This window comes from Malaya genurostris, chromosome 1 (genome assembly GCF_030247185.1).
Source record: "Malaya genurostris strain Urasoe2022 chromosome 1, Malgen_1.1, whole genome shotgun sequence".
Taxonomy (NCBI): Eukaryota; Metazoa; Arthropoda; class Insecta; order Diptera; family Culicidae; genus Malaya; species Malaya genurostris.
Window position 1 is genome coordinate 73,996,511 of NC_080570.1, and position 26,941 is coordinate 74,023,451.

At 36.7% G+C, this 26,941-nt stretch overlaps 2 protein-coding genes across 4 annotated transcripts in view; one reads left to right on the forward strand and one right to left on the reverse strand.

Annotated features, from left to right (window-relative positions):
- The window catches only part of LOC131440484 (uncharacterized), a 36,667-nt gene that overhangs the window by 5,550 nt on the left and 4,176 nt on the right, over positions 1–26,941 (reverse strand). The window contains exons 1-10 of one of the 3 annotated variants that reach the window (XM_058611799.1): positions 17,455–17,579; positions 17,196–17,276; positions 16,849–17,140; positions 16,642–16,724; positions 16,344–16,583; positions 8,613–8,871; positions 8,353–8,544; positions 8,049–8,289; positions 6,362–6,536; positions 5,973–6,298 (exon numbers count right to left, since the gene is read on the reverse strand). In XM_058611799.1, coding sequence (XP_058467782.1) covers positions 5,973–6,298; positions 6,362–6,536; positions 8,049–8,289; positions 8,353–8,544; positions 8,613–8,871; positions 16,344–16,583; positions 16,642–16,724; positions 16,849–17,140; positions 17,196–17,276; positions 17,455–17,509 — 1,944 coding nt within the window. In that variant the 5' untranslated portion in view covers positions 17,510–17,579. Of the gene's footprint in view, positions 1–5,972; positions 6,299–6,361; positions 6,537–8,048; positions 8,290–8,352; positions 8,545–8,612; positions 8,872–16,343; positions 16,584–16,641; positions 16,725–16,848; positions 17,141–17,195; positions 17,277–17,454; positions 17,580–26,941 lie in introns of those variants that run through there. The other 2 variants (XM_058611800.1, XM_058611801.1) reach the window with 2 other exon arrangements.
- LOC131440486 (uncharacterized) lies at positions 21,589–25,814 on the forward strand. Its single transcript, XM_058611802.1, has 7 exons — positions 21,589–21,765; positions 21,826–21,903; positions 23,915–24,216; positions 24,274–24,361; positions 24,423–24,520; positions 24,580–25,133; positions 25,194–25,814. The coding sequence occupies exons 1-7, from the start codon at positions 21,702–21,704 to the stop codon at positions 25,777–25,779; spliced, it is 1,770 nt and encodes a 589-aa protein (XP_058467785.1). The 5' UTR covers positions 21,589–21,701; the 3' UTR covers positions 25,780–25,814.

A 26,941-nucleotide genomic window follows, 5' to 3' on the forward strand; every position in this document is an offset into this window, starting at 1 on the left:
AATGAACTGTTGTGTTCCATACTGTGGTCGTACTAAGCATTTCTATCCAAACTTGATTTTTTCCGGTTTCCAAAAGATCCGGTAATACGTCAACAATGGATTTGATTTTTAAGTTTTTAAGCATTAATATATAATAAAAATAAGCATTCACAAAAACATTTTTCATGTTTATTTCAAATCCAAAACCGATTTAAAAATTTAAATTTAATAAATAATTTTTTCTTAGCATAAAGTTCTTAAAAATGTGTAAATATGGCAACACTGTAGCCGATACGTTGGTTTTTATTCCACAGAGCGAAAATGACGAGAATGATGATTCGGAAGGAAGAATAAGAAGCCAGTTGTCAGGTCTTGTCTTAGGTTTCTGCTACTGCAAGTTTGTGCAACCGGTATGATGAAATATTCACATACACAGCCGAAGAAATTTCAAACCAAGCCAAAGAGGTCGACTCATGTGTGTTCAATAATAAGTTCACTACATTTTCTCGGAGATCACTTGCTGGGGTTTTGAAAACTTAGATTGAAATGAACAAACTATATAGTACCATTAACTTTTTTTTCGGAAGCGACTTTCGAAATTATAGCATAAGTCTAGAAATGGCTATTTCAACGATAACGAACCGAAGATCAAATGTCATCTGGCCTCCGGTGCCAGAAATCATCAATAGTTTAATAATTTCTTAGATTACGAGGTCTGTTCAAAAAGTTCCCGGAATTTTTTAATTGCGCGCGTCTGGAGAGTCCGGTGGTCAAAATTTTTTTTTATTGTGTTGGTACATATGTCCCTAATGTATGGTGAAATTTTCAGCTGCATTTATTGTTTACATTCTGTCTTGTAGCGGCTGGTGTAGACGTGTTTTTTTGAGCTCGGCGATTTTTGTTAGTTTAAACAATGGAAGAATTTAAGAGTCAAAGAATTTGTATTAAATTTTGCGTGAAAAATGAAATAAAGTGTAACCAACTGTGCGAAATGTTACAGAGAGCCTACGGTGAGTCTGCTATGAAAAAAACAAGTATTTACGAGTGGTATAAGCGTTTCCAAGATGGCCTCGAAGACGTTGAAGACAACGAACGCTCCGGTCGACCCAGCACGTCAATAATCGATGAAAATGTGGGAAAAGTGGAAAAAATGATTATGGATGATCGCCGAATCACTATTAGAGAGGTTGCTGATGAAGTTGGCATATCAGTTGGCTCATGCCATCATATTTTTTGAAATATTTTGGGCATGAAACGAGTGGCAGCAAAATTCGTTCCAAAACTGCTCAGGAGCTGCTAAACGACGTCAACGACGATCCAAATTTACTTGAAAGGGTCATAACAGGTGATGAAACATGGGTGTACGGTTATGATGTCGAAACAAAAGCACAATCGTCCACGTTGAAGAGATAAAGGCAGAATCGCTGAGAGTGCTACAGAGCATTACAAAAAGTGACTATCAGGGATGTTTCGAAGACTGGAAAAAAGGCTGGCATAAGTGTATTATATCTAGGGGGGATTACTTTGAAGGGGACCATATAGATGTAGACGAATAAATAAAGTAGCTTGTCAATGATGAAGTTATAATTTTCCTATAAAAATTGCTACAATCTAAAATAATACCTGTTATACGATATTACACAGCCAAGCGAAAACTTCGAAATTTTCGAAAATCGGTCTAGTTTTTGAAAATCGGTCTAGTTTTTGAATAATTGATCAAAAACGCGATTTTCGCATTCCGCTACATTTTACCTTGACGTGCGGATTCAGTCCAACAATTAGCGGTTCGAAAATCTCGGTGGTGTACAGTTCCGATCGTGAGCAAGATGGCGGAGGCCGGAAAATTTTCGGTAGTCAAGCTCGGGAACGATAATTATGGAATATGGAAATTTCAGATGGAAATGTTTCTGACCAGAGAGGAACTATGGCACGTGATTGAAGATGAGAAACCAGAACCGGTCACAAACGCATGGCAGAAGGCGGACAATAAAGCACGGGCAACAATCGCTATGTGCATCGATCAAAGCCAGTACGTTCTCATCAAAGAAAGTAACTCTGCGAGAGCTGTTTGGGATACATTGAAGACTTACCACGAAAAGTCGACGGCAACATCACAGCTATCTTTGTTGATTGTCTGTGCGACGCAAAATTGGATGAATCCGGAGATGTGGAGAAGCATTTACTTGACATGGATTCACTGTTCGAACGCGTGGAAGGTGCTGGGCTCGAGCTGGCCGAGAAATTGAAAATTGCGATGGTTTTGCGCAGTATGCGAAACTTATGCAGGAATACCACAAGCGGAAGGAGCGGGGCGGTATGATGAAAAACGAACGAGTTTTGAAGGTACAAAAGATAAAAAAGGAAAAAGAGAGCTTCTTTTGTCACAAGCCAGGAAACTTCAAGAAGGATTGCAGGAAATGGCAGGGAATAAAAAAAGATAGTGATGGCGAGGGATCCGGAAGCAAGCCCGGAAATAACTGTCAGACACAAACAAAGGCGAAACAAGCAACGGGTTAAAGTTTCTCAGCGAATGAGAAAAGTGAACTCGTGTGCGCGGCGGAAAAAACGAATCACTATTGGACAATCGACAGCGGTGCGTCATACCATATGAGCAACGATGAAAGTTTTTTTGATGAAATCGACATGTCAGCGACCACGTCGGTGCTGATGGCTAACGGGAACAGTGCGAAATCGTGCGGGTACGGTAACGGTACTGTGACGGGTATGAATCGCGCGGGTGAGTCGGTTAATATCAAACTTGAAAACGTTCTCTATGTGTCGGACTTGGAAAGCGGTTTGATCTCAGTAAGCAAGATCGCTGATAAGGGTTTTAGTGTTCTGTTTCTGCAATTGCGTGCAGATTATAAATGAATTGAAGTGAAGTGGTGACGCTAGGAGATCGCTGTGGCGGATTATACGTGCTCAAAGAACCCGAGCGTGTGTTAATAGCAAACAGTCGATGTCACACCCTCAATTGCCAGCACACATGGCATAGAAGATTCGGACATCGTGACCCCGCGGTGTACGAGCGCATCCAGAAGGACAAGTTGGCAACTGGGATGAAACTTGTCGATTGTGGAACTAAAATACCGTGTGAACATTGTATGGCAGGAAAGTCGTCTCGTTTACCGACCAATGAGTAATGTCACACCAGGAGGAAACAAATATTTCATGACTATTATCGACGATTACAGTCGGTATGTAGTGATGTATCTGCTGAGAGATAAAGGAGAAGCAAAAAATTGTGAAATGGACTATGTACGGCTTGTGGAGAACCAGTTCGGAAGAAAACCGAAGGCTATTCGTTCCGATCGTGGCGGAGAATTCGTGAACGAAACGCCAAAGAAATTCTACAGAAACGAAAGGATCAAGATGCAGCTGACAGCGGGGTATGCGCCTCAGCAAAATGGGGTGGCAGAGCGACGCAACCCCGGAGATGGCCGTTTGCATGCTCCTCGATGCAGGTTTAGAGAAAATCTATTGGGGAGAGGCAATTGCGGCAGCTGCGTACGTCCAGAATCGACTACCATCCCGAGTAATAAAAAAAACTCCTTACGAGTTATGGAGCGGTGAGAAACCTGATTTGTCTCATCTGAGAGTTTTCGGTTGTGAGGCTTACGTTCACATTCCCGACGTGAAGCGTGGTAAACTAGACAGCAAAGCGGAAAGGTTGATTTTCGTTGGTTATAGCTGTGGATCTAAAGCTTACCGTTTCCTGAACAAACAGACCAATAAGGTGGTTATCAGTAGGGATGCCAAGTTCCTGGAACTCGGATCTGATATACAGGAGGAGACCAATGATCGTTTGCCAAGTGATCAATCGGTTGAAATGGACGTAGAGATTCAGTGCTCATCTGATACAGATACTATCGTGGATGAACCAGACTTCTATGGTTTTTCGGAAAGTGACAGCGAGTATCATGATCTCGAAGAAGCAGATGAGTTTCCACAGCGGAGATCGCATCGATCTAATGCTGGTGTGCTACCTACTAGACTAGAAAACTATGTAGTAGGTATAGCAAGAAGTGAATCGCGAGAACCAAGAACCTACAAGGAAGCAATTGAATGTTCAGATAGGAAGGAATGGGTGAAGACAATGTACGATGAATACCAGGCTCTATTGTCTAATGATACCTGGTCGCTCGTTCGTTTGCCCAAAGAAAGTCATCGAAATGGGTATATAAGTTGAAGAAGGACTCGTCTGGGCAAGTAGTACGTCATAAAGCCAGACTTGTTACTCAAGGTTATGCTCAGCGTTTTGGCGAAGATTTCAATGAAGTGTTTGCGCCAGTCGCTATGCAACAGACTTTTCGAGTGCTGTTGGCAGTAGCTAGTCATCGTAAACTGAAGGTGCATCATATCGATGTAAAGAACGCATACTTGAACGGGAATTTGGAAGAAGAAATTTTCATGCGAGAACCTCCAGGATATGCTGTGAAGGGAAATGAGGAGTATGTTTGCAAATTGAATCGTAGCCTGTATGGATTAAAACAGGCGGCAATAGTTTGGAATATGTCACTGAAAGGAATGTTGCTGAAGTTGGGTTTTAAGCAATCACAATCAGATGTTTGCTTATTTTCGAAACAATTGGAAGATGGTGAATGGTTCTACCTACTCGTTTACGTGGACGACATGATCGTGGCTTGTGAGGATCAACGGCACATTGATTATCTTGTACGAAAGCTAAACGAAAATGTTGAGATTACGTCGCTAGGTGAAGTTTGACATTTCCTGGGCATGCGAGTGAGGAATGATGACGACGGAGTGTTTCATCTCAGTCAACAATCTTTCATAAGGGAGATTGCGCAACGTTTTGGTCTTGAAGAAGCTAAAGGAAGCGGATATTCTCTGGACACGGGTTATTTGAAACAGCAGGATAGTGTACCTTTACCGGATAACATCCAGTATCACAGTTTAGTTGGGGCGTTGCTATACGTTGCGACTAACACTCGACCGGATATAGCAGCGGCAGTATCAATTTTGAGTAGAAAAACGAAGAATCCAACGCAGCGAAATTGGGTGGAACTGAAAAGAACCGTGCGATACCTGCTTAGTACTCAGAACTACGAATTGAAGCTGGGAGGAGATAGAACGAAGCAGATGGAGCTTGTTGGTTACAGCGATGCTGACTGGGCAGGCGATACGGACAGAAAATCCACCAGTGGCTACATCTGCCAACTCGGAAATGGATCTGTAAGTTGGGCTAGCAGGAAGCAGAATTGTGTGAGTACTTCGACTATGGATGCCGAATACGTCGCAACTAATGAAGCAGTATGGTTGTGTAGGCTTCTTGTGGATCTGGGACATACACAACAGAAGCCAACGCCGGTGTTCGAAGACAATCGTAGCTGCATCGATTTTGTTTCACTGGAAAAGCAGAACAGACGGAGTAAGCACATCGACGTCAAGTACTACCAGGCGAAAGATTTATGCGCGAGAGGAGAAATCTGTCTGCGATTTTGCTCAAGTGGTGTAATGGTTGCCGACATGTTCACGAAACCTCTGGGACCAATGATGACGAATCAGTTTGCTACATGTTTGGGATTGATGGAGAAATGAAATTGATTATTTTAGTGAAACAGCGAAGAGGAGTGTTGGCGAGATTTATTATAGGGACGCTGAGTCACTAAAACCGGCAACCATGCCAGTCAAAAGAAAAATGTTTTTTGATACCACTGTTCAGTTCCTTTTTGCACTAAGACAAAAATACAACACGCGTTACTTTGTTTAACTGATTTTCACGTTTTTCTTTACGCGGTATAAGTTCCCTGCAACTTTGTTCTCTGCTGTAGCTACGAATAATCCAACAAAAACACAGATACTGTTATTTGCTTGAAAAAATGCTTTTTAAAATGCTTACGTTGAACTGTTAACAAGTTTTTCTTCTGAGCAAATTTGTCGGGAAAATTATTAGACACAGTTGGTGAAATTGTGGTACATGATTTTTTTTTTGTTTTCTAAAACAGAAAAGATCTAAACAACTTAAAACTTACCACGTAAGTGACAATTTCTTCTTGAGGATTATCCAATACATTCGATGGTCTGAAATCGATGTACATATCTGAACAATTTTCAATCTCTCCTAATGCTTTTTTAATTCTTTCATTTGATGTAGGAGTTTGAAAACAATCCACGTTTGTACAACATACTAGAGAAACATCTTTCTCGAAGCCACATAGTAGTTCACTTAAATCAGTTATATTTCCATCCACAACCTGTTTCATCGTGCCGGGACATTCGTCAAGTGTGAGACAAACACCAGGTCCATTCAAAGTTATACATTCGTCGCCGTAATAAACACTTGAGTCCTCGTATTTCACTATAAAGATAACGTTATAATTATTTATATGATTATTGCATCTTATATCACATATTTCCTAACCATTGTCTGCAAACACAATACTGTCTATCCAGTTAATGAATGGTGCTATCTTTGTGAAAATGGAGGGTGTGTTCAATCCACAGTTTTCACCTTGGTTGTTCACGGCGAATATATAATCAAATATATAACTTTTGAAAACCCATATTTCGCGTGACATTGCTGATCCGAAGTTATTCTGTACTTGAAAAATAAAAATGGTTTAGTTATTTTTAGCATCAATTTAATAATCAATGCTTTTTAAATATAGTAAAACAATACAGGTCTCCATGTAGCTCGATCTATGGTCGCTCATTACCAGCCACTAAAGGCACGAACACTTCGCAAATCACCCTCCTATTGATCGATTTTCCCTTGAGCGCTGTACTGGGATCAGACTCAAGAACTGTCCACGTTCCGTCTTCTATCTGCACTTCGCCACCACTAAAGACACGTTCATCCTCTGCCAACACAGTCCAGGTATCGTGGCCATACAGAAAAATCGGTCTAATGAACGTTTTGTAGACGGTCAATTTCGTTTTTTTTTCAGTCCAAAGTCTGCACGATTTTCTGCTAGAATACGAAATTCCCTGCTGGTATCATTGTCGGCGGTTGCCTGTGAGCCAAAACACACAAGTTCATGAACCACATCAACATCGTCGCTATCTGTGAAACTTTGTGATGGGAGGCGTAGTGTTTCCTCTCTAGAGCCCTGATGTTATGTATTTTGTCATCGACGAATTTATAGCCAACTAGCTTCGTGTTTTCAGTTCAATAATATTTCCATCATGATCTCAAGGTTACTTGTCACAATATCAAGATCGTCAGCGATGCCAAAAAGTTGTACATACATTCGGAACATCATATTACTCATATTAATCCTCGTTCTTTGAATCACACCTTCCGAAGCTATGTTGAACAGGCAAGAGCTCATCACCTTGGCGTAGCCCTCTCCGAGACTCGAGAGCTTCCCAGATACTCGAAGGCAACACAACACTATACACCGTTGATATGACATATCGCAACAGTATATACGAAATATGATATTGGCGCCAGTACAGTTGGTACGGCCCTAGGAAGTCTTTAGATATTGTTGATAGAGGGCGACAAAAAATACTGTACGTGGCGTTCAGAAATGTGATCACGTGATACTGGTAGTAATCTAGCCTTTCACTCGTTTTGTAGATAGGACATTCCTACCGTAAAATCTGGCATTCACCGTCGAACCAGTAATTTCCTCGATTCTATGCCCTGGTACCTAATACGATCGCTGCAGTGTTACTAATGAAGGATATCATATCCTTCAAGCCATCTTCAACAGTCACCGCGCGGTCAGTGCGAACATTTATTACGTCGTTTTTTTTTTTGTAATGATCGGGTAATCTACGGGTGGCGCAGGAAGAAGGTGCATCAGACAAGCATTCTCGGTAGGCAGCAAAACTATCTTATCGTTGGCCGTTGTCGTTGGAAGCCGTGGACAAGCTCTTCAGCCCGATTACATGCGTGTACATTACCTTTCACTCCGTGACTACGATATCGGTCATCATAAGACATATGTTGAGGTATGAGATAGTGACCTGATGACCCATTTGACGATCGTTAGCAATTTCGTTACTTATTACTAATAAACATTCCGAATTAAAAAAAAAGGAAAAACATGAATATTCTAATGTAATACTTGTATGCAATACAATAATTATTTTTACAGTACCTTGCACACTCCTGGAACTAATGTATACGCATCTCCAACGCATATTTGATGGGCTGTCAGATTCATCGGACAATTAACCAATACTTTTGAATTCAAGTAGAGCTCAATTTCTTGTCCATCATCTGGCGAGGTATCATATAAGTCCGCAGTTTTTTGGGGGCCATGTCCATTAGTTTGAAATTCTCGCACTGAAAGCAGATCGTGAGTCCACAGACAAGCAGGCTTGAAATACCGATTGAAACTGTTTTTCTCAAACGGAAAAATGTTATTGATAATTATATTACTGAAGTAAATTATTTCTAACCTGATATCATGAAACTCTAGATGTAAGAGTGCTAAATCATTTTCCAGTGGCATTTTACTGAAATTTGGATGAATGTATATCTGCGAAACAAGCACTTCCTCTTGGTATGGATAATATTCTTTATAGGGAAGATTTGGATCCGTAGGTTTAATATATTCACTTTTCTGATTCATTCTAACGACTACAGAATGACTGGAAATTTGAAGAATAAAGTTTTTTTGTCCTATTAGAAACATATTCCTACGTTATGTTATATTTACTTTGTTATATCAGTGACACAATTAGCTGTAGTTAAAACATACTGGCGATCAATCAGCGTTCCATAGCAGTCATACGATTTAGTTGATTCAAAATCCTTCAGATAATGTCCTATTAATACTTTGTAGTGATTGTTTAGCGAAGTTAACATGATAGCTTTACTAAGCTGTAGGGATTGAAACGTGTCAGTTTCAATGACGGGAATGTTTACTCTTATGTTGGTTTCATATTCTCTAAAGCGGAAATATTTTGTGGCACAATCTGAAATTATTAAAAATCTACATTAACAGAAATAGGTAATAACAAAATAAAAGCAAAAGGAATGTTTACTGGAAACGGTTGTGACAACTTTTGTTGATTGTATTACGAGATAGCTTTTAACATTTGTTGCTTGAACAATATTTAATTGGCAATCGTTAATGGCCAACTATACCTTCATCTTCAGGGTAAAACGATGAGACATAGTTGTAATCGTTTTGCCCTGATGATGAGGAAATGAACCTCCAAAACGTTTGGTGCAAACTAGAGATACATATTTTTGTAACAGCAAACGACAAAAAACCTAATTCATTAAAATTGAAAAAATTGTACACTGGAACTCTAGTTTCCGCGAATTTTTACCCGCTTTACTTAACATAACGCGATTTTCGCGGAAAACCTATAAAAACAGTTTATCATAAACGTATCAGTAAACGGAGCATTGTGAAATATATGTGCATTGATTAGTTATCTAGTTTTATAACATATAGTTGAGATCTTGGGTATCCAAGAAATCTCTGAAATAAAGAAATCAATAGAGGAATGTCGTCAGGGTTGGGCCACTGCAAAGACATCATATTAACCATGGGCCATTGCTTTTTCTTTTATATGACATGTACTGTCATCGGTTTTATATCATGGAAGTATTCTTCTCAATGATAGCAATCTTTTCAGTGCATTGTTTGTCACGAAGAATGTCTTGTAAAAGTTTTGTGCATTTGTCTTGTTTTTGTCAGTCCTAAAAGTTTCAGAATAACCGTGAAAAACAGCTCAAAGCTTGGACAATAATGATGACATCTTCAAAGGAAATATATATTTCCATTATGTGGTTTACCATTAACAAGTTTTTCAAGAGAAAATATTGTTTCTTTAACCTGTTCGCATGTTGTGTTTCGCGATTAGAAAAAAAAAAACGCTTGTTTTTGGGCCACTTACTTGTAGGTTGGACCACTCATGTAGTCATGAGTTTTCGTTTTGTTAATAACTTTTTTTATATAATGCGCAGCAACTTACCCTAATTAGAAGTTTCTTATGGCGGACCAAACCTCTAAATAAGACATCAATATTGAGAATAGTCCAATATAAACAAAAGATACAGGGCAAATTCAAAAAACTGGTCCAACCTAGACGACATTCCCCTATCTAAATGCGAAACGTGTGATTTTTGCAAAATCGTAATCGATTACACTATCGAGTTTCTTGTATACGGTCCATGCTCGTGGTAGTACATGCAATTATTGTTATAAATTAGGAGGATGTACTAGTTTATCTCAAAAATATTTGAGGTCATAGAAAAATTATTTTGAATATAGGCCTTAAGATCTAGCCAAAGACCAAGATAGATTTTTTGCGAGCATGGCGCCCTCAGGCGAGTCCGTATAGAATCTCGTACATAGGAGTAGAAGAGAGAAATTTCAAATTCGTGCGCGCCAAAATAGCAGCACTGCGCACCCATACAATTGACATGATATGTTGAATGTGTTGCCGTGTGATGGCGTTGCTGAACTGAACATTGATAATTAGAATGCTCGATCTTTGAAATCGAGTGAAGATGAATTTTATAATTTTCTCAAAGTTCACAAAATTCATATTGCCACTGTGACAGAAACTTTTCTTAAACCAAATGTCAAATTGAAAAGTAATCCACATTATGTGGTTCATCGATTTGACAGGTTTACTGGAATGGGTGGTGGAGTTGCCATTTTTGTCCAACGGCAAATTAAACATCAAATATTACCTTCTTTCAATACTAAAGTTATTGAAAGCTTGGGAATCGAAGTTGAAACCATTCATGGAATTTATTTCATCGCTGGAGCATATTTGCCATTCCAATGCACTGGCGAACAATTAAATTTCTTTAAAGGTGATTTGCAAAAACTCACAAGATATCGAACGAAATTTTTCGTAATAGGGGACTTAAATGCAAAGCATGTCCAGTGGAATTGTAGGCAAAATAACAGTAATGGTAAAATACTTCATAATCAACTCTCAGCTGGTTACTTCACAGTTCTTCATCCCAGTAATCCGACTTGTTTCTCTTCCGTGAAAAACCCGTCTACAATTGATCTGGTTCTAACAGATCAAAGTCACATTTGTAGTGAACCGATTACACATGCTGTCTTTGACTCAGATCATCTTCCTGTAACATTCAGACTTTTCAACGAAGCTTTAATTAATCCAATTAGTTCTATATTCAACTATCATAGAGCGAATTGGTTGGATTACAGATATCATGTTGAAAATCATGTGGATCATGAAACTATTTTAGAAAATTCTGCGGACATCGACACAGCAATTGATAATTTGAATCACTACGTTATCGAAACTAGAAATCTTTCAGTTCCCAGTTGCAATCATCGATTGCAATCTTCAACTGCTAATTCGGTTGAAGAATGTTCGCCGACGACAATATCAACGTTCTCGTGATCCTGCTATGAAAAACATAGATAAAGATTTACAAAAAGAAATTAAACATAGATTTACTCTTTTGTGAAATGAAAATTTCGCTAAAGAAGTTGAACAAATTAAACCTTATTCTAAACCTTTCTGGAAACTTTCTAAGGTTCTTAAGAAACCTCAGAAACCAATTCCTGCTCTCAAGGAAGGAAATCAAATACTTCTTACAAATGGCGAAAAAGCTCAAAAACTTGCTCAGCAGTTCGAGAGTGTCCACAATTTTAAGTTGAACGTTGTGAGTCCTATTAAAAATGAAGTCTCACTGAAATATGATCATATTTCAACCCAAGTGTTATCACAAGATGACATTATTGAGACGAATTTTGATGAAATTAAATGAATTATTAGGAAACCTAAAAACATGAAGGCTCCTGGTAATGATGGAATTGGAATATTCTTATTAAAAATCTTCCCGATGTTGTCTTGAGACTCCTGGTTAAAATTTTCAACAAGTGTTTTTCATTAGCTTACTTCCCAAAAAGATGAAAAAACGCTAAAGTAATTCCTATCCTCAAACCTGATAAAAACCCAGCAGAAACATCAAGTTATCGACCAGTTAGCTTACTTTCTTCTATCAGTAAACTTTTTGAAAAAATTATCTTGAACATGAACATTCAACAACTCATGAACATTCAACAACTCATCAACTTGTCTGAGTAACGAACATGATAAAAGCAAATCAATCTTCTGGGTTATCCACTGGAGTTGCTCTTCTAGACATAGAAATAGCATTCGACAGAGTTTGGTACAAAGGTTTAATAGCAAAAATGTCTGATTTCCAATTTCCTATTTATTTGATAAAAATTATTCAATTGATCGTACTCTTCAGGTTAGCTATCAGAATTGCTACCCGGACGAGCCGGTGTTCCGCAGGGTTTGAGCGTAGCTTCAATCTTGTATATTATTTTCACTTCTAGTCTTCCAAATCTACCCGTTGGGTTTCAGAAATCGCTATTCTGTGACGACACAAGTCTGTTAGCCACAGGTAGAAATCTAAGAGTGATCTGCAGTCGCCTACAAAGAAGTTTAAATATTTTCAGTGATTATCTGTCAAAATGGAAAATTAAACCAAATGCAGCAAAAACGCAATCAATTATCTTCCCTCATAAGCCAAGAGCTTCTTCTCCTAAACCAAACAACAATCACATTCTCAAATTGAATGGCTTGGAATTGACATGGTCTGATCAAGCTAAATACTTAGGTTTAACGTATGACAAAAAAATCACTTTCAAGGATCACATTGAAGGAATCCAGGCAAAGTGTAATAAATATATTGAATGTTTATATCCTCTTATAAACAGAAATTCTAAGCTCTGTCTAAAAAACAAATTGTTAATTTATAAACTAATTTGCAGACCAGCCATGCTTTATGCAGTACCAATTTGGTCAAGCTGTTGTTCCACCAGGAAGCAAACGCTTCAAAGGATTCAGAATAAAAATCTGAACATGATTTTGAAGCGTTCTCCCTGGTTTAGCACAAATGAGTTACACAGACTCACAAATATAGATCCATTAGACGTAATGTCACATAATATTATAAGCCAATTCCGACGAAAATCGATGCAATCTTCAATTGAATCGATTCGCTCTTTGTATTAGTTAGTAAGTTAGTATATAAGTTCCTTTTCTCCATTACACAGTACAAGTAGGTTTAGAATTTACCTTACACAAAAATCTCAGAATTGCGGAAGCAAATTATGTCCTCATGGTAACAACCAATTGATATATACGAGGTCTGTTCAAAAAGTTCCCGGAATTTTTTAATTGCGCGCGTCTGGAGAGTCCGGTGGTCAAAATTTTTTTTATTGTGTTGGTACATATGTCCCTAATGTATGGTGAAATTTTCAGCTGTATTCATTGTTTACATTCTGTCTTGTAGCGGCTGGTGTAGACGTGTTTTTTTGAGCTCGGCGATTTTTGTCTTGGTGACATTGGGTGCTTCCACGTGGACGATTGTGCTTTTGTTTCGACATCATAACCGTACACCCATGTTTCATCACCAGTTATGACTCTTTCAAGTAAATTTGGATCGTCCTTGACGTCGTTTAACAGCTCCTGAGCGATGGTAATTCGTTTGTTTTTTTGATCAAATTTCAGCAGTTTTAGAACGAATTTTGCTGCCACTCGTTTCATGCCCAAAACATTTGAAAAAATATGATGGCATGAGCCAACTGATATGCCAACTTCATCAGCAACTTCTCTAATAGTGATTCGGCGATCATCCATAATCATTTTTTCCACTTTTCCCACATTTTCATCGATTATTGACGTGCTGGGTCGACCGGAGCGTTCGTCGTCTTCAACGTCTTCGCGGCCATCTTGGAAACGCTTATACTACTCGTAAACACTTGTTTTTTTCATAGCAGACTCACCGTAGGCTCTCTGTAACATTTCGCACACTTGGTTACACTTTATTTCATTTTTCACGCAAAATTTAATACAAATTCTTTGACTCTTCAATTCTTCCATTGTTTAAACTAACAAAAATCGCCGAGCTCAAAAAAACACGTCTACACCAGCCGCTACAAGACAGAATGTAAACAATGAATACAGCTGAAAATTTCACCATACATTAGGGACATATGTACCAACACAATAAAAAAAAATTTTGACCACCGGACTCTCCAGACGCGCGCAATTAAAAAATTCCGGGAACTTTTTGAACAGACCTCGTATAATAGGGCTGAAAAGTCACCACTTGTGGCTGAATACCCAATTTAAATCCTAAGAATTTAATTTTAACTCATATTCCAATAAATAGTTATTTAAAATAAACTGAAGATTGATTTCACTCCAAGCTGAAAGAGTCTGTTTCCTGGTAGCGTTCTGAAAAGGAGAGGAGAGGAGCGACATAAAATCAACTCAACAAGGACCCTAAATACACAGACGCAAAGGGAATTGAATGAGCCAGGTAATCGATTCGATTCAATATATTTATGTAAATATATATATATATATATATATATATATATATATATATATATATATATATATATATATATATATATATATATATATATATATATATATATATATATATATATATATATATATATATATATATATATATATATATATATATATATATATATATAGATACTAGAATTAAAAACATACCATTTTCAGTTAGTACCAACCTTCAAAAGATACGTGTATAAATTTGACAGCTGTCTGATTATTAGTTTGTGAGATATTGCATTTTGAGTGTAGCTACTTTTGTTATTGTGAAAAAAATAAAAAAAAAAAGGAATTTCGTGTGTGAAGTGGGAATTTCGGAGTGAAGTGATGGAGCCATGTTTCGTCCATTGTTATATATCGACGAAAAAAATCGGTTTTATTTCGATATAACAGCTCCAAACACTGCTCAGAATCATCAATTCGTTGTTGTTTTTGATCGATTGTGAGCTCACGCGGCACCCATTTTGCACAAAGCTTTCTCATATCCAAATATTCGAGAATAATATGTCCAACACGTTCCTTTGATATCTTTAGGGTGTGAGCTATCTCGATCAACTTCACTTTACGGTCATTGAAAATCATTTTGTGGATTTTTTTCACGTTTTCATCGGTAACAGCCTCTTTTGGACGTCCACTGCGTTCATCGTCTTCGGTGCTCATATGACCAGTACGAAATTTTGCAAACCACTTACGAATTGTTGCTACGCCCGATGCAGAGTCTGGATAACACTCATCAAGCCATTTTTTGGTATCGGCGGCAATTTTTTTCATCAAAAAGTAGTGTTTCATCAACACACGAAATTCCTTTTTTTCCATATTTTTTCACAATAACAAAAGTAGCTTTACTCAAAATGCAATATCTCACAAACTAATACTAAAAATCAGACAGCTGTCAAATTTATACACGTATCTTTTGAAGGTTGGTACTAACTGAAAATGGTATGGATTTAATTCTAGTGGCGCCCTCTCATAGAAACGATACGAACTTTTCAGCCGACCTGTTATATATATATATATATATATATATATATATATATATATATATATATATATATATATATATATATATATATATATATATATATATATATATATATATATATATATATATGTGTATGGTTTATTGATTTCGGATTATCAAAACAGCCGGAATCATGACAGCAGTTAAGTACTTCAACTTTGCGGTTTACAAAGCTTTGGGTTGAGTTTCCTATCAAAATAACACATTGGCTGATATTAGAGTCTGTCAGACTACAGATTTCACAAACTGCAGATAATTTTTTTACGTAAAAAAGCGGTTGCTCTGTATTAAATTTCATACATACTATAAACATAGACTAACAGACAGGACACTCAAATTAGATTCTTCAATCATTTTAACGGTCATTTCGAATATTCCTTTATTTGGGACAGTACTCACATGTGTCATGATGGCGCCATGTTACCCTATCAGAAACATCCTGTCTGGCATCTAGACTGTGTTTATTTTTTTCATTTACCAACAGAGTTGCCATTCATACAGAATTACCTGTAATGTATTGATTTGTATACGTCCATGCGAATTTCATGGAGGATACAGATTTAATACATATTACCAAAACTATATACAGAATTGTGCCTACTTCTCATCCTTCAACGCAATACAAAATCGAACCCGTTATGTAACAATATTTACTTACTTCTGGTCTGACGCCACTTGATTTTTCATTTTCAAATATTATGATGAAATCAGGCATCCCTGCAAGCAGCTGATCGGTGTTGTCAAACGAGGGGAAACCAACTAGTAAAAAAACTTTTACATAACACAAGGGGTGTTCAGATAGTAAATAGTTCGCACAGTACAATATAGGTGGAACTAGTGCATCACGAAAAAATATTTTTATAAGAATTTACTCTTACTGTCATGTCTGTTAGTCTGTGCTATAAACGTGGGCACGAAAATATAGTTTCACCTAACGGGCTCAAATGTTGCATGATTCTTAATGAATCCAAATGGAACTTAAAAAATTAACTGGAGTAGGAATCTAAATTTTGCCCCACCCTAATGAACATACACTTACCAATCGCATCCAGCTCGTATCCAATTTCTTGTTCAATCCAGTCAGCATACTTTGATATCTCTAAAATCGATCCATTTTCGTTAAAACCAAAGGCCACAACGAAAGGATGTGATCGGTAATTAGAGACAGCTGGAATTTGCAAAAACCCGATGTTGACATTTTTAGCATCCTGAAAGCAAGTTTCACGTTCAAGAAGCTGACAATTTATTGTAATATTTAAAAAATTGCCATTCTGTTGATCTGAAAAATAAAACCCGTTTCAATGTGCACCATTATGTATAACAAGTCTGGGATTTACCCCGAGAAACACGTTGTATAGTAGGAAATCCACTACTAGGTGATGCAGTCCAAAAGCATGCTGGTGTAATCTGGTTACTGATGCTGCAAAAAGATTACATTGAAAGTAGCACAGACTAGAAAATGTACATCAGAGCAGAAATGCGGTAATATATGAGGAATGATTAACTAATTGCACTCGCCCAAGTGTACTTTACATTGACTTTACTTTAGACTAGTTTTTAACTGCAACAATGCAACATCAAAACTCTGATGATACGTCGTGGATTCTATATGATAATCGGACAGATTCGTATTGTGAAAGCTCACTTCCTTAGGGTTTTCCAAAGCACAATCCTTAGTAGTCAAAATGTGCATATTGTCGACTATAACACCTATGCATGACAGATTTATAGTTGATAATTTAACAACATGCGCGAACGTCTTGTCGACGTACATTTCCGAAAATATTGAACTAGCCAAACCTTGTTTTGCATAAACGTAGTTAGTATACGGACAATCTGGAAAATAATCCTATTATTGCAATCCGAATCATGTATGGTAGACAGAATTCACCTCTCACACTTTTCTCATCATATGGCATTAATGGATTTAGTGGAACATTTTCAAACATAGGAACACTTGTTGGTAATAGATCTGTTTGCCATGTGTGAATGGAACTAATTATCAATCATTTCTATATACATATAACATCACATTTAAAATAGAATGCAATTAAAACTCAAGATTCAAAATACTGGTTCAGCTATCAATCGGCCTACATTTTACCGTATTTCGATTGCAGTCTATTTGAATTTATTTGAAATTATCTTACTTCCTTTGATAAATGACCAAAGCAGTGTGTAACAAAGTGTAGTTTTCAGTATCATTGTTAATATTTTTGTTCAAAAACTGTAGCTTGAAAAAATTCAATAATTCACACTTCTCCCGACAAGCGCTGTAACTGTACTGCTATGCTGCTGCAGCGAATTGAGTATAGTTTCCTTTCAAGTTTGGCTCCGGGATTTTGTTTTGTGTACAATGTCAAGATAACCTGATTATCGGAAATTCTCATCTTATGACGCTTTTTATATTTCATATTAAAATATGATATATTAACCACCGTTATAGCAAAACCTAAGAACTGCAATCGATTTTCAAAATGCGTTCTCCACTTTAATGTTTTTTTCTCAAGTGAAATTACAATTTACGTGAATATGTCTTACTTTTGCATGGAGTGCCTTTTCATGTGAAAGAGTGATGTATATGTCTTTGATCGCATGTATCTCGAGTTATATTAAATGTAAGAACAACAGCTTTTTTACTGTTTTCAATATGAACAGTAATTTATGATTAAGATTTCAACAGATATTTTTACGAAGTATCTTCAATATTGTAGAATCAATGTCCATATATGTAGATGATAAAACGCTCATCACGTTTGCTTGTCCCTCTCGAGCTCGAGTAATGATTTCGATGCAGTTAACAACATATCAGTCTCGCTGAACTGAACGAGTATTGGGCATCTTAACGTCGTTCTAAGGCATAGGCGAAGTAGGCGATCAAGAGAGGGGCATCAAGATCAAGGGAGCGGCGCCGAAATTCTTAAATTTGAAAAACGTTTTTTTTTTCTTGAATTTTTTGAATGTGAAGAGTGAAATGTGTGATTTTGCAAAACGAAATTTATAACGCGTGAGAAGTTAAGTTAAGGATTCAAACCATAATAAACCATAAAAACCATAAACCATGTTTTCATAAGAATGACCCTTTGTGGGACGAACAAATAGGTATAGATGGTATGGATTTAGTATGATTCACAACAAAATTTGCCTACATAAAAAATGCGCCTTGAGCCGATCCTGCGGACACAGATGAAATGTGAACGGACGCGTTTGTATACGGAATGGAAATGTGTGCAACCTGTAGTCAAGTTTGTTGGGAATTCAATCTTAGCCTCATCTTTTCGAATTCTGTATATTTATCAGCTAACGAATTGTGGTGAATTACGAATCGATCGAAAAAAAAATCTTTGAGAGAAAGTGCAACACAGATTCTGAGTTGGTGTTCTATTTTTAATTATATTTATTATTGTCGACCTATTATCCTCTGAAATTCTCCCCATCAGATGATGTTCAGAGGCTACTCCAACACACTCATACTTAAATTTTACCTTAAAATATAAAACAAGGTCGAAATTTGATAATTTCTTATTGTGCGTTAAACGGAAAAGAACCAGCAATCTTATACAATTCTTTGCCAATAGGAATAGCAGTATTGCTATCTGACAGGGGCCGTTAGACTGGATTTTTTATGCTTGCAGAAGAAGTCTGGCAATTATTGAATCTACCTATATTCGGGTCGATCATTTTATAATGAAAAAGATAGCAAAGATATTGTATACGACTTTATCACAATTGGTTGATTGAAAAAGCATTCGGCAAAATAATATGGCGACTCTGCTAATGAGAAGGCTATTGACACAATAACCCTATACGATTTCATTCAGTGCGTTTAGATCAGTGAATGTATGTGTTTTTATACTTTATCTTTCTTTTAAAGCTTTGCAGTCACGGTAAAAACAAACTCTTGAATCGCGGTACGAAATGCCATTCGACTCAGCCCGTCGATGGCTAAACCGATTTTCATAAACTTTTTTCAGAACCTGAAAACATCTTCCGATTTTTACGAACTTAGATTCTAAAAAAAAATGTTCCATAAATGTCTGTTCAATTTTATCCGACTTCCGAATCTGTCATTTTAGAGTGTTTTAAATTTGAATCCGTCGTTTAAAAAGACGATGCAAATAACGTAGACTCTTCTGAACATTTCTAAGAGTGTTCCTAATAGCCATAAACACTGACTTAGCCAAAAGCAGGGATATCTTTAGGGTCGCTTTTATTGGGAAATTATTAATCGGTCAAATAGACCTCCATATATACATTGTCGAGTTATCATAAATGTACCACCTAGAACTTTAATATCGAGGAACTTTTTAAGACTTGACCATCAACGTACTGATTATGGACAGAACGAACCCATAAGGGCGATGTGTTGTATTTTTAACAATGTCTATGATTTTTCGACATTTCCATTTCATGTGATAATTCTAAAGATAGGCTTAAGAGATATACTAAGTGTATAAGAATTTATGTAAGAACCAATATGTCAATTATGTAATATCGATGTTTTTGGTAATATGCAACTGATTATGATGTCATTATACTGTCAGTTCAGGCAACCCTATGATTTAGAAAATAAAAAGGGTTTCTCGGCCAAATTTAAGATAGTTTCTGTTTGGATCTTCAATTGGGCTTTTACCCTTCCAATGCTTCATGTAGACTATATCTGGTCAGATGAAGGAATAATAAATAAATTAATAAATAAATAAAACTGACATTCGTTATTCCGGAAAAAAAGGTCGATAACTTCAAAAAAGGAACACATTTAGATTTCTCAGAGATATACAAACCATGTTTCGCCAGTTTAAAATCTAATTAAAAGTCGAATGATCCCATTGATACTATTAAAATTAAACCAGGTCCGACATCCGGTTAGGGAATTACAGGTCTATGAGTGTGATGTAACAGTGATATACGAAACAACGAAATCTTCCAAATTGTAGGATTATTTGGTAAACAGTTGAACAATCATACTTCGATTATACTTATCCCTGATGTTCCGTTCCGGAATCACGAAAGTTGTAGTCAAAAGATTGCAGACACCTATGATCTCATCGGTTGCTTTTAGAATTTGCCCACATCCGAAACCCAGTTCCGGAATTACAGGGCAACAAGCTTAAAAAAATTCAAGCCATCACACAAGTGACGGCGACCATCTATTTAAACATGTGAATCTGTTGTAAAAAGACCTCTACACAGATAAATATATTTTGTGAATTTACATCTATTTTCATGCACATATTTGGAGCAGGCGATTAAACTTAATGTTACTTTACAATTCTGTACGTTTCAATAAAATTTTACCGCAAAACTAAGCATTACTTGAAAAATACAGTTCTATACAGTTTTGCATTGATGGTCGTTTTCAATCAAACTTTCGATTCAACCATGTTACTATTAATGTAAACGTCGTATTAATTTCATTATTTCTTTCTGAGTAGGATGAAACCAATATTGATACTTGATGACCAAACAAATTTCCGAATCCGAAAGCACCGGATGTAAAAAACACCGAAATGAAAATTACATAGATTTGTCATATGAACGTTTGATTTTGATTCACACTAGCCACCTCTTAAAGAGATCGACGTAAAAGCTTCAAAAGGGCCTTTCAATTGCTTTAGACAAATTCTCTTTGGTTACTTTCTCTTTCCACTATATCTGTGTTGTTATACAGTTGTTCGTTACATATCTAGTACTGTTGGAAAAAGGGAAATATTGTGCTTCATTCTACATGAATACTTTATAAATAAACGTGAGAATTAAGGAGAAATTAACAAAAGAGGAAGTGAACAAAGAGAAACTCTCGTTGGTCATGTAATCTTATGCAATGTTCACGGCGAAATCCGCCTATTCGAAAGTTAAGCTAATCGATTATGAAGTTCAATGATCGGTTACTGCTTCCAAAAATAAACCCAAAACACAAAGTGCAGAAATTTTTATCATTCATTTTACCTTATATACGTGTAATACAACTTTCAATGATACTTAAATTATTCCTTTGAATTTGTTATATGATTCAAATCTAGCAGTTAGATTTTATCTAACCTATAAATACGAAAGGTTCTGAAATATGTGTTGAATACATTCTAAACAATTCTCAAAAGAACAGACATCCTCAGTTTGTTAGTGCTGCATAGCCTTTAAAAGCAGCACATCGGATTCACTTCATAACAACTGTTAACTTCGGGGATTTTTATGATTTTTTCGTCGTTTTATTTATTCTACGTCGCTCAAAGCCGAAACGTTTGTCCAGCAATCTCATTTCACACGTGACATTGGTTGAATCTTCTACTGGGCCTTACCAATATGCGAATAAACAGTCAGAATCGAGACTTCATTGGATCCGGTTCTGCAAAACTGCTGTACAATACTTATATTAAACGGCGGTTTTTATTGATAGATGAATAAACCAGTCATGTATCGTTTGCTTATGTCTGTTTCTATGTTGAGTGTGGTTATTCCCGGTGAGTTTGAATCATCATAATGGATTGTTTATCGTATTAATTTGTCCATGCTCTTGACAGCACTGTTCGGAAACCAAGCTGGAATTCTACTGGATTATAGGAATTCTTATCTTTCCTATGAACAAAAAGGACTCGACAGTAAGTATGAACATTTATATTTTCCATAACTATGCATATTCAAGAGAATTCAGATTCAAAATCAGTAACGATGGAGTAAATTTTGATATTAAAGCAATTAGTTTGTAAGTTGACTACTCTAGAAAATGAATTTCGTGTGTTTATTTTACTAACAATAGCCAATGTAATGGAGTAATATATTTTGAAAATAATCATATAATAAAAACATTTAAAAATAAAGTGTTGATAGTATTGAGTGCATAGAAGGCATCAGATAACTCAGATTATTCTACGTTATTTTATATAGCTGTAAACATGTACAAGAACAAATGAAGTAAACAAATATACCACTATTTTTAGTTTATTGGATGTAACACATTTTGTATTAAACAATAGTACGAGTCGAATACTGACGTCGAATAAGGGGATCGAGTAAATAAATGATGACGATTACTAAAGGAAAACCTGTTCTAATTCACCGTGTGGTTTATTGATATGATGCATTACTGTGCGATTGATCCACTAGTGATGGGCAAAACAGTTCATTTCGAAGAACTCTACAGAACTTGACAGTGAAAGAACTAGTTTTCCTGAGCCGTACAGTTGTTCTTCATAAATTTTGTATGTTTCTGCGAAAATCCTACGAGAGCAACTAGTTATATCGTCGCTTTTGTGCACTTTTCCAGAGTTCTACTGTATTCTTAAAAACTATGTCCATATCTTAATATACATTTATTATTGCACATTCTTATAATATTCAATCATTTTTATTTCATATGAGAAGATTAGTGAATTATTGCATTTATGCGAATTATTGCATTTATCCATTCATTATTCATTCTTCCTCAAGAACTAGTTCATTTGAACCGTACGCAAGGTGACCGTTCATAAGCTTCGTAGACCACAATTAGATACTTTTAAACGGAACAACAATCTGGATAAATGCGAATTATTGCCTGGGTAAGTCTCGGCTCCTTCGAATGGCGAAGTTTGAATTCTATTTGAAGATTTTGCAATTATGTTCTCTAATAATTCATTTATCGATTGGAGTGATAAAAAATCAATTCATTCCAAATCCTCAAAGACTATAATGACAGTGAGACAGTATTCAAAAATTCTCTTTCCAGTGCTATCTCATGCATATACCTTTTTCTCGACCGTTGTGATGAAAAGTGAAAACATTAAATTGAATCCTGCATTGCTAACATCTGTTGACTGTAAACATGATACACAAAGCAAAGTCTTGGCATTACATTCCTTTTGTGGAATTTGGCCTTTCTGTTTCAACAGACTTCGCAGCCGATTCTTAGTGTACAGAATCATTGCATGGCTAGTACTATGGATCCTATTGACACTAAGAACCCTTCCAGGTCGGGGATCGAACATACGACAACTGGCTTGTAAAAACCAGCGTCCTATGCATTGAACCGCCAACCCGGGTTGATGATACACAGTTGAAGGATTTAAATTTTAAAGTTTGTTTCGAGACTCACATATACCGTTAAATTGATTTTTACTTTATGACTTGACTTAAATCTTATGGCTAGTTACTCGGTCGAGTTGGGATAAGCTAGGGATTCCTTCGTATATATTTATCGCAATATCAGGACAGTAATATGTGGGTGACTTCAGCTGGAGCTTGAACAACCACCCCAGGTTGCTACTCCGTAACCCCAGAATTGAATGATCAGTACCGGCGCCGACCAGGTCCAGATGTAGATCTGGTAGAGATTAGAAAGGGCTGTTAGTTCAACACTTATTGTTACTAGGGGCCGTATATACTACTGTGCACTCCACTAGTGTCACGGGATGTGGATATTTGCTCGTATACATTTAAGTGATTATTAGTGCGCAACTTAGTAGATGCTCATTTACTGAAACTAAATTTACAGTTACTAAATATAGGCTAAAAGGTAATTGGTTGTATGAAGAGATAGTAGTAAAAAAAGTTTCCAAATTATTCTTGTTATCCTTCTAGGAAAAATTTGTGTATGTTTGGTATAATTATTTTCATTTATATATTTATTTTCAGTATGCCCTTTCACCTACTTTCAAGAATCTTGCACCGATTTCGCTCACGTGGTAATCATAGAGCCATCCGTTAAAAATGATAACGACTCACATGCTGTTTGCATTGGAACTTTAATCAGTGAGCAGTTCATTCTAACAACCGCAAGCTGTGTTTCGACTAAAAAATCTGGAACATTGGTTCTACAAATAAAAACAGACGAAGACATTGCTGTTGATTCCATATATCTTCATCCAGATTATAAGCTGTCGGAAGATCAAGGACCATCTATAAACGACTTAGCGATCGTTAAGTTAAATTCATCTCTCAGGCATGAATAATGAACTACACAATGAAATCCTTAAATTATATTTGTTTACTACCACAGCTTTAATGAAAATGTGGCAGCTAGCTGTTTGTGGGATTCAGAGTCACTCGACATGTACACAAAGGTACAGGAAATTGATTTTGGTAAGAAGTGAGCTACACAAGTTGAAGCACTTGTAATGTAAACGTTTAAATCTTTTTTAAGATCAAACAATTAAAAGATTGGAACAAAATACAACAGTTTGCTCCGGAACAGCTAAAAATGATTGTCTTGAAGCAGTACTGAAACATTGGTGTCAGAGGGTATCTCGATTGATTTTATTGTTGTGTATTTTCATAAGTCTGTTTTATTCTTTCTCCAGAAATCATCTTCCGGCATTTTGCAAATCAGAGAACTGGGGAAATACAGAATGCATGCAATGATAGCAAGTTTCGGTTGTGATAAGAACAAACACATCGTTCCAATTTCTAACTACTTGCCATGGATCAGAGAAGTCACAAAAAATACTCAGATTGAATATAATTTCACAGACATCGGTTTAGGCGAAAAATGCTTCAAGAACGATGGCACAAACGGAGTATGTCTACCAACCAACCAGTGTCCTCAAATTCATGAAAATTTTAAAGCCCTTTGGAAGAACAATTCAATCAGTACATGTGGCTTCGAAGGAGAAGAAGCATTAACATGCTGTGCAACTGAAGATATGAAGATTGGACCAGGTACGGAAGCCATGTTACGTGATATTGTTCAAGAGATTGAGAACTGTGAATTGCTTTACGATGAGTTCAGACGAACTCCTGAAGAGCACCAGCTGTATTCTCAAGTTGCTATTATTGATTTGTACAATTCTATCAACTGCAGTGCAACACTTATTTCAACGCGTTATTTACTCACATCTGCACAGTGCGTCCTAGAGTAAGTCGATTTGTTTTTTTTTTTGTGTGTATCATATTAATCAGGTTTTCGCCATTGCAGTATTGATATTCATCATTCGTCCATTTGGCTTGGTGTGGGAGTCCAGGAAGAATCTGTTGCACAGAAAAATTCCATTCAATCAACCTTCCCACATCCCAAATTCCATCCTAAATCAAAACACTACAATATAGCCGTAATCATGCTTAAATACCCAGTACTGATCCAATCATTTAGCGTACCGGCTTGTTTATGGTTTGAAAAGTCCAAAATACCTACAAATCTAGAGGCTGTCAGTTTGCAAGGCAATGAACGAGTTTTCTCTGTATTGGCTACCAGTCCGATGTACTACAGTGATTGCCGCCGACTACATAATTCTCAACTTATTACTTCTGAGATGTGTGTTCAGTATCTAGCCCACTCAATGTGTAATTCTGTCGAAAAGGAGGATTTGTGTCAAAATCCAGGAAGTGGATTGTATTCTAACCTTTACTATGGCGAAGATATGAAACCAGTAACATACGTAGTCGGAATTTTCAACCAAGGACACATGTGCAACAAAAACGGACCTGCGATGTATACTCGAGTAAGTGAGTATTATCAGTGGATAAAAAGTGTAATTTATCTCAGTTCTCAAAAAATGAAATAAAAGTCATTTTCTTATGAATTGGACGAAAATTAAAATTAAGTAATTGCTTCAAGAATTATTTTATGCATGTATTAATTTTATCATTTGACCGGCTGTAGATCAGACAGCCTAAGCTAATATTATTGATAATGGTTTTGATGTCTGAATCTCGCTGATACCTGCTTTCTTGGTGGGAAGGTAGTATGATATAGGAGCCATTGATTTACTGTTCGCCATCATCGATTGAATCGTCGGCACAGCTGTAACTGTTGTTGTTAGTTGTGGTTTTTTCCTGTCTTATTTTCGTCTTTATTCCGGTATCTGTCGTTGTTAGCAGTACTTTGTTGGAAATAATTGGTTGCGTTTTATGAACATTTTTTATTGTCAATTTTCATCATCGAATTATAAGTTATCGGTTATCGGCACATTGGTTCAAACAAGAGCCGTGGCGTCTCTTGCTGCATGTGGAATCGTCTTCGTTCCATTCGGTCCGTTACCGCGTATCGCCATCCTCGCAATCTGCGGAATGTCTGCAGGTTACCCTCCACCGTGTTCGCTGTGCCACCAAGAACCATCTTCACCGGGTCGTTGTCTGATATCCTTACCACGTGCCCTGTCCACCACAAACGTCCGATTGGTACATTGTACTGGTTAATTCACAATTCTTTACTTCTAAATTGTTTTATGGAATAATCAAAAGACCTATGTATGAATCGATTTCAGAAGATCGTGGTCATGATTGCTCGCGATTAGTGAAGTCACAGATAACAGATATACACGCTCGAACAAAAATTTTCAAAATCCTGTGTAAATTTCAAATTTGCTATACGTTGGAAACACTATTGCCACCTACTCGACTGTTCGCCGCGATCTTTCAAAACGTTCCACTACGTTCCGGAACGATAACAAAATCCTCCTGCCTGTTGTAGAAATATTCCAATTACAACAATTTTAACACTTATCAAACGATTTCCCTAAGTGTTAAAGACAATTTTATTTCCATGTCGCATAAATCACACGAGAATTCGATCGGAATAAAACAAAAATATTCTTGTCATTTTAACAAACAGCAAAACAAAAATCTATCGAGAAGTGAATGTTGCACCCGAAGTTGTGTCTCAAGTGAAAGCGGCACTCAAATAGTTCATATGTGTGTGAGCCTGTATATCTGTTATCTGTGGTG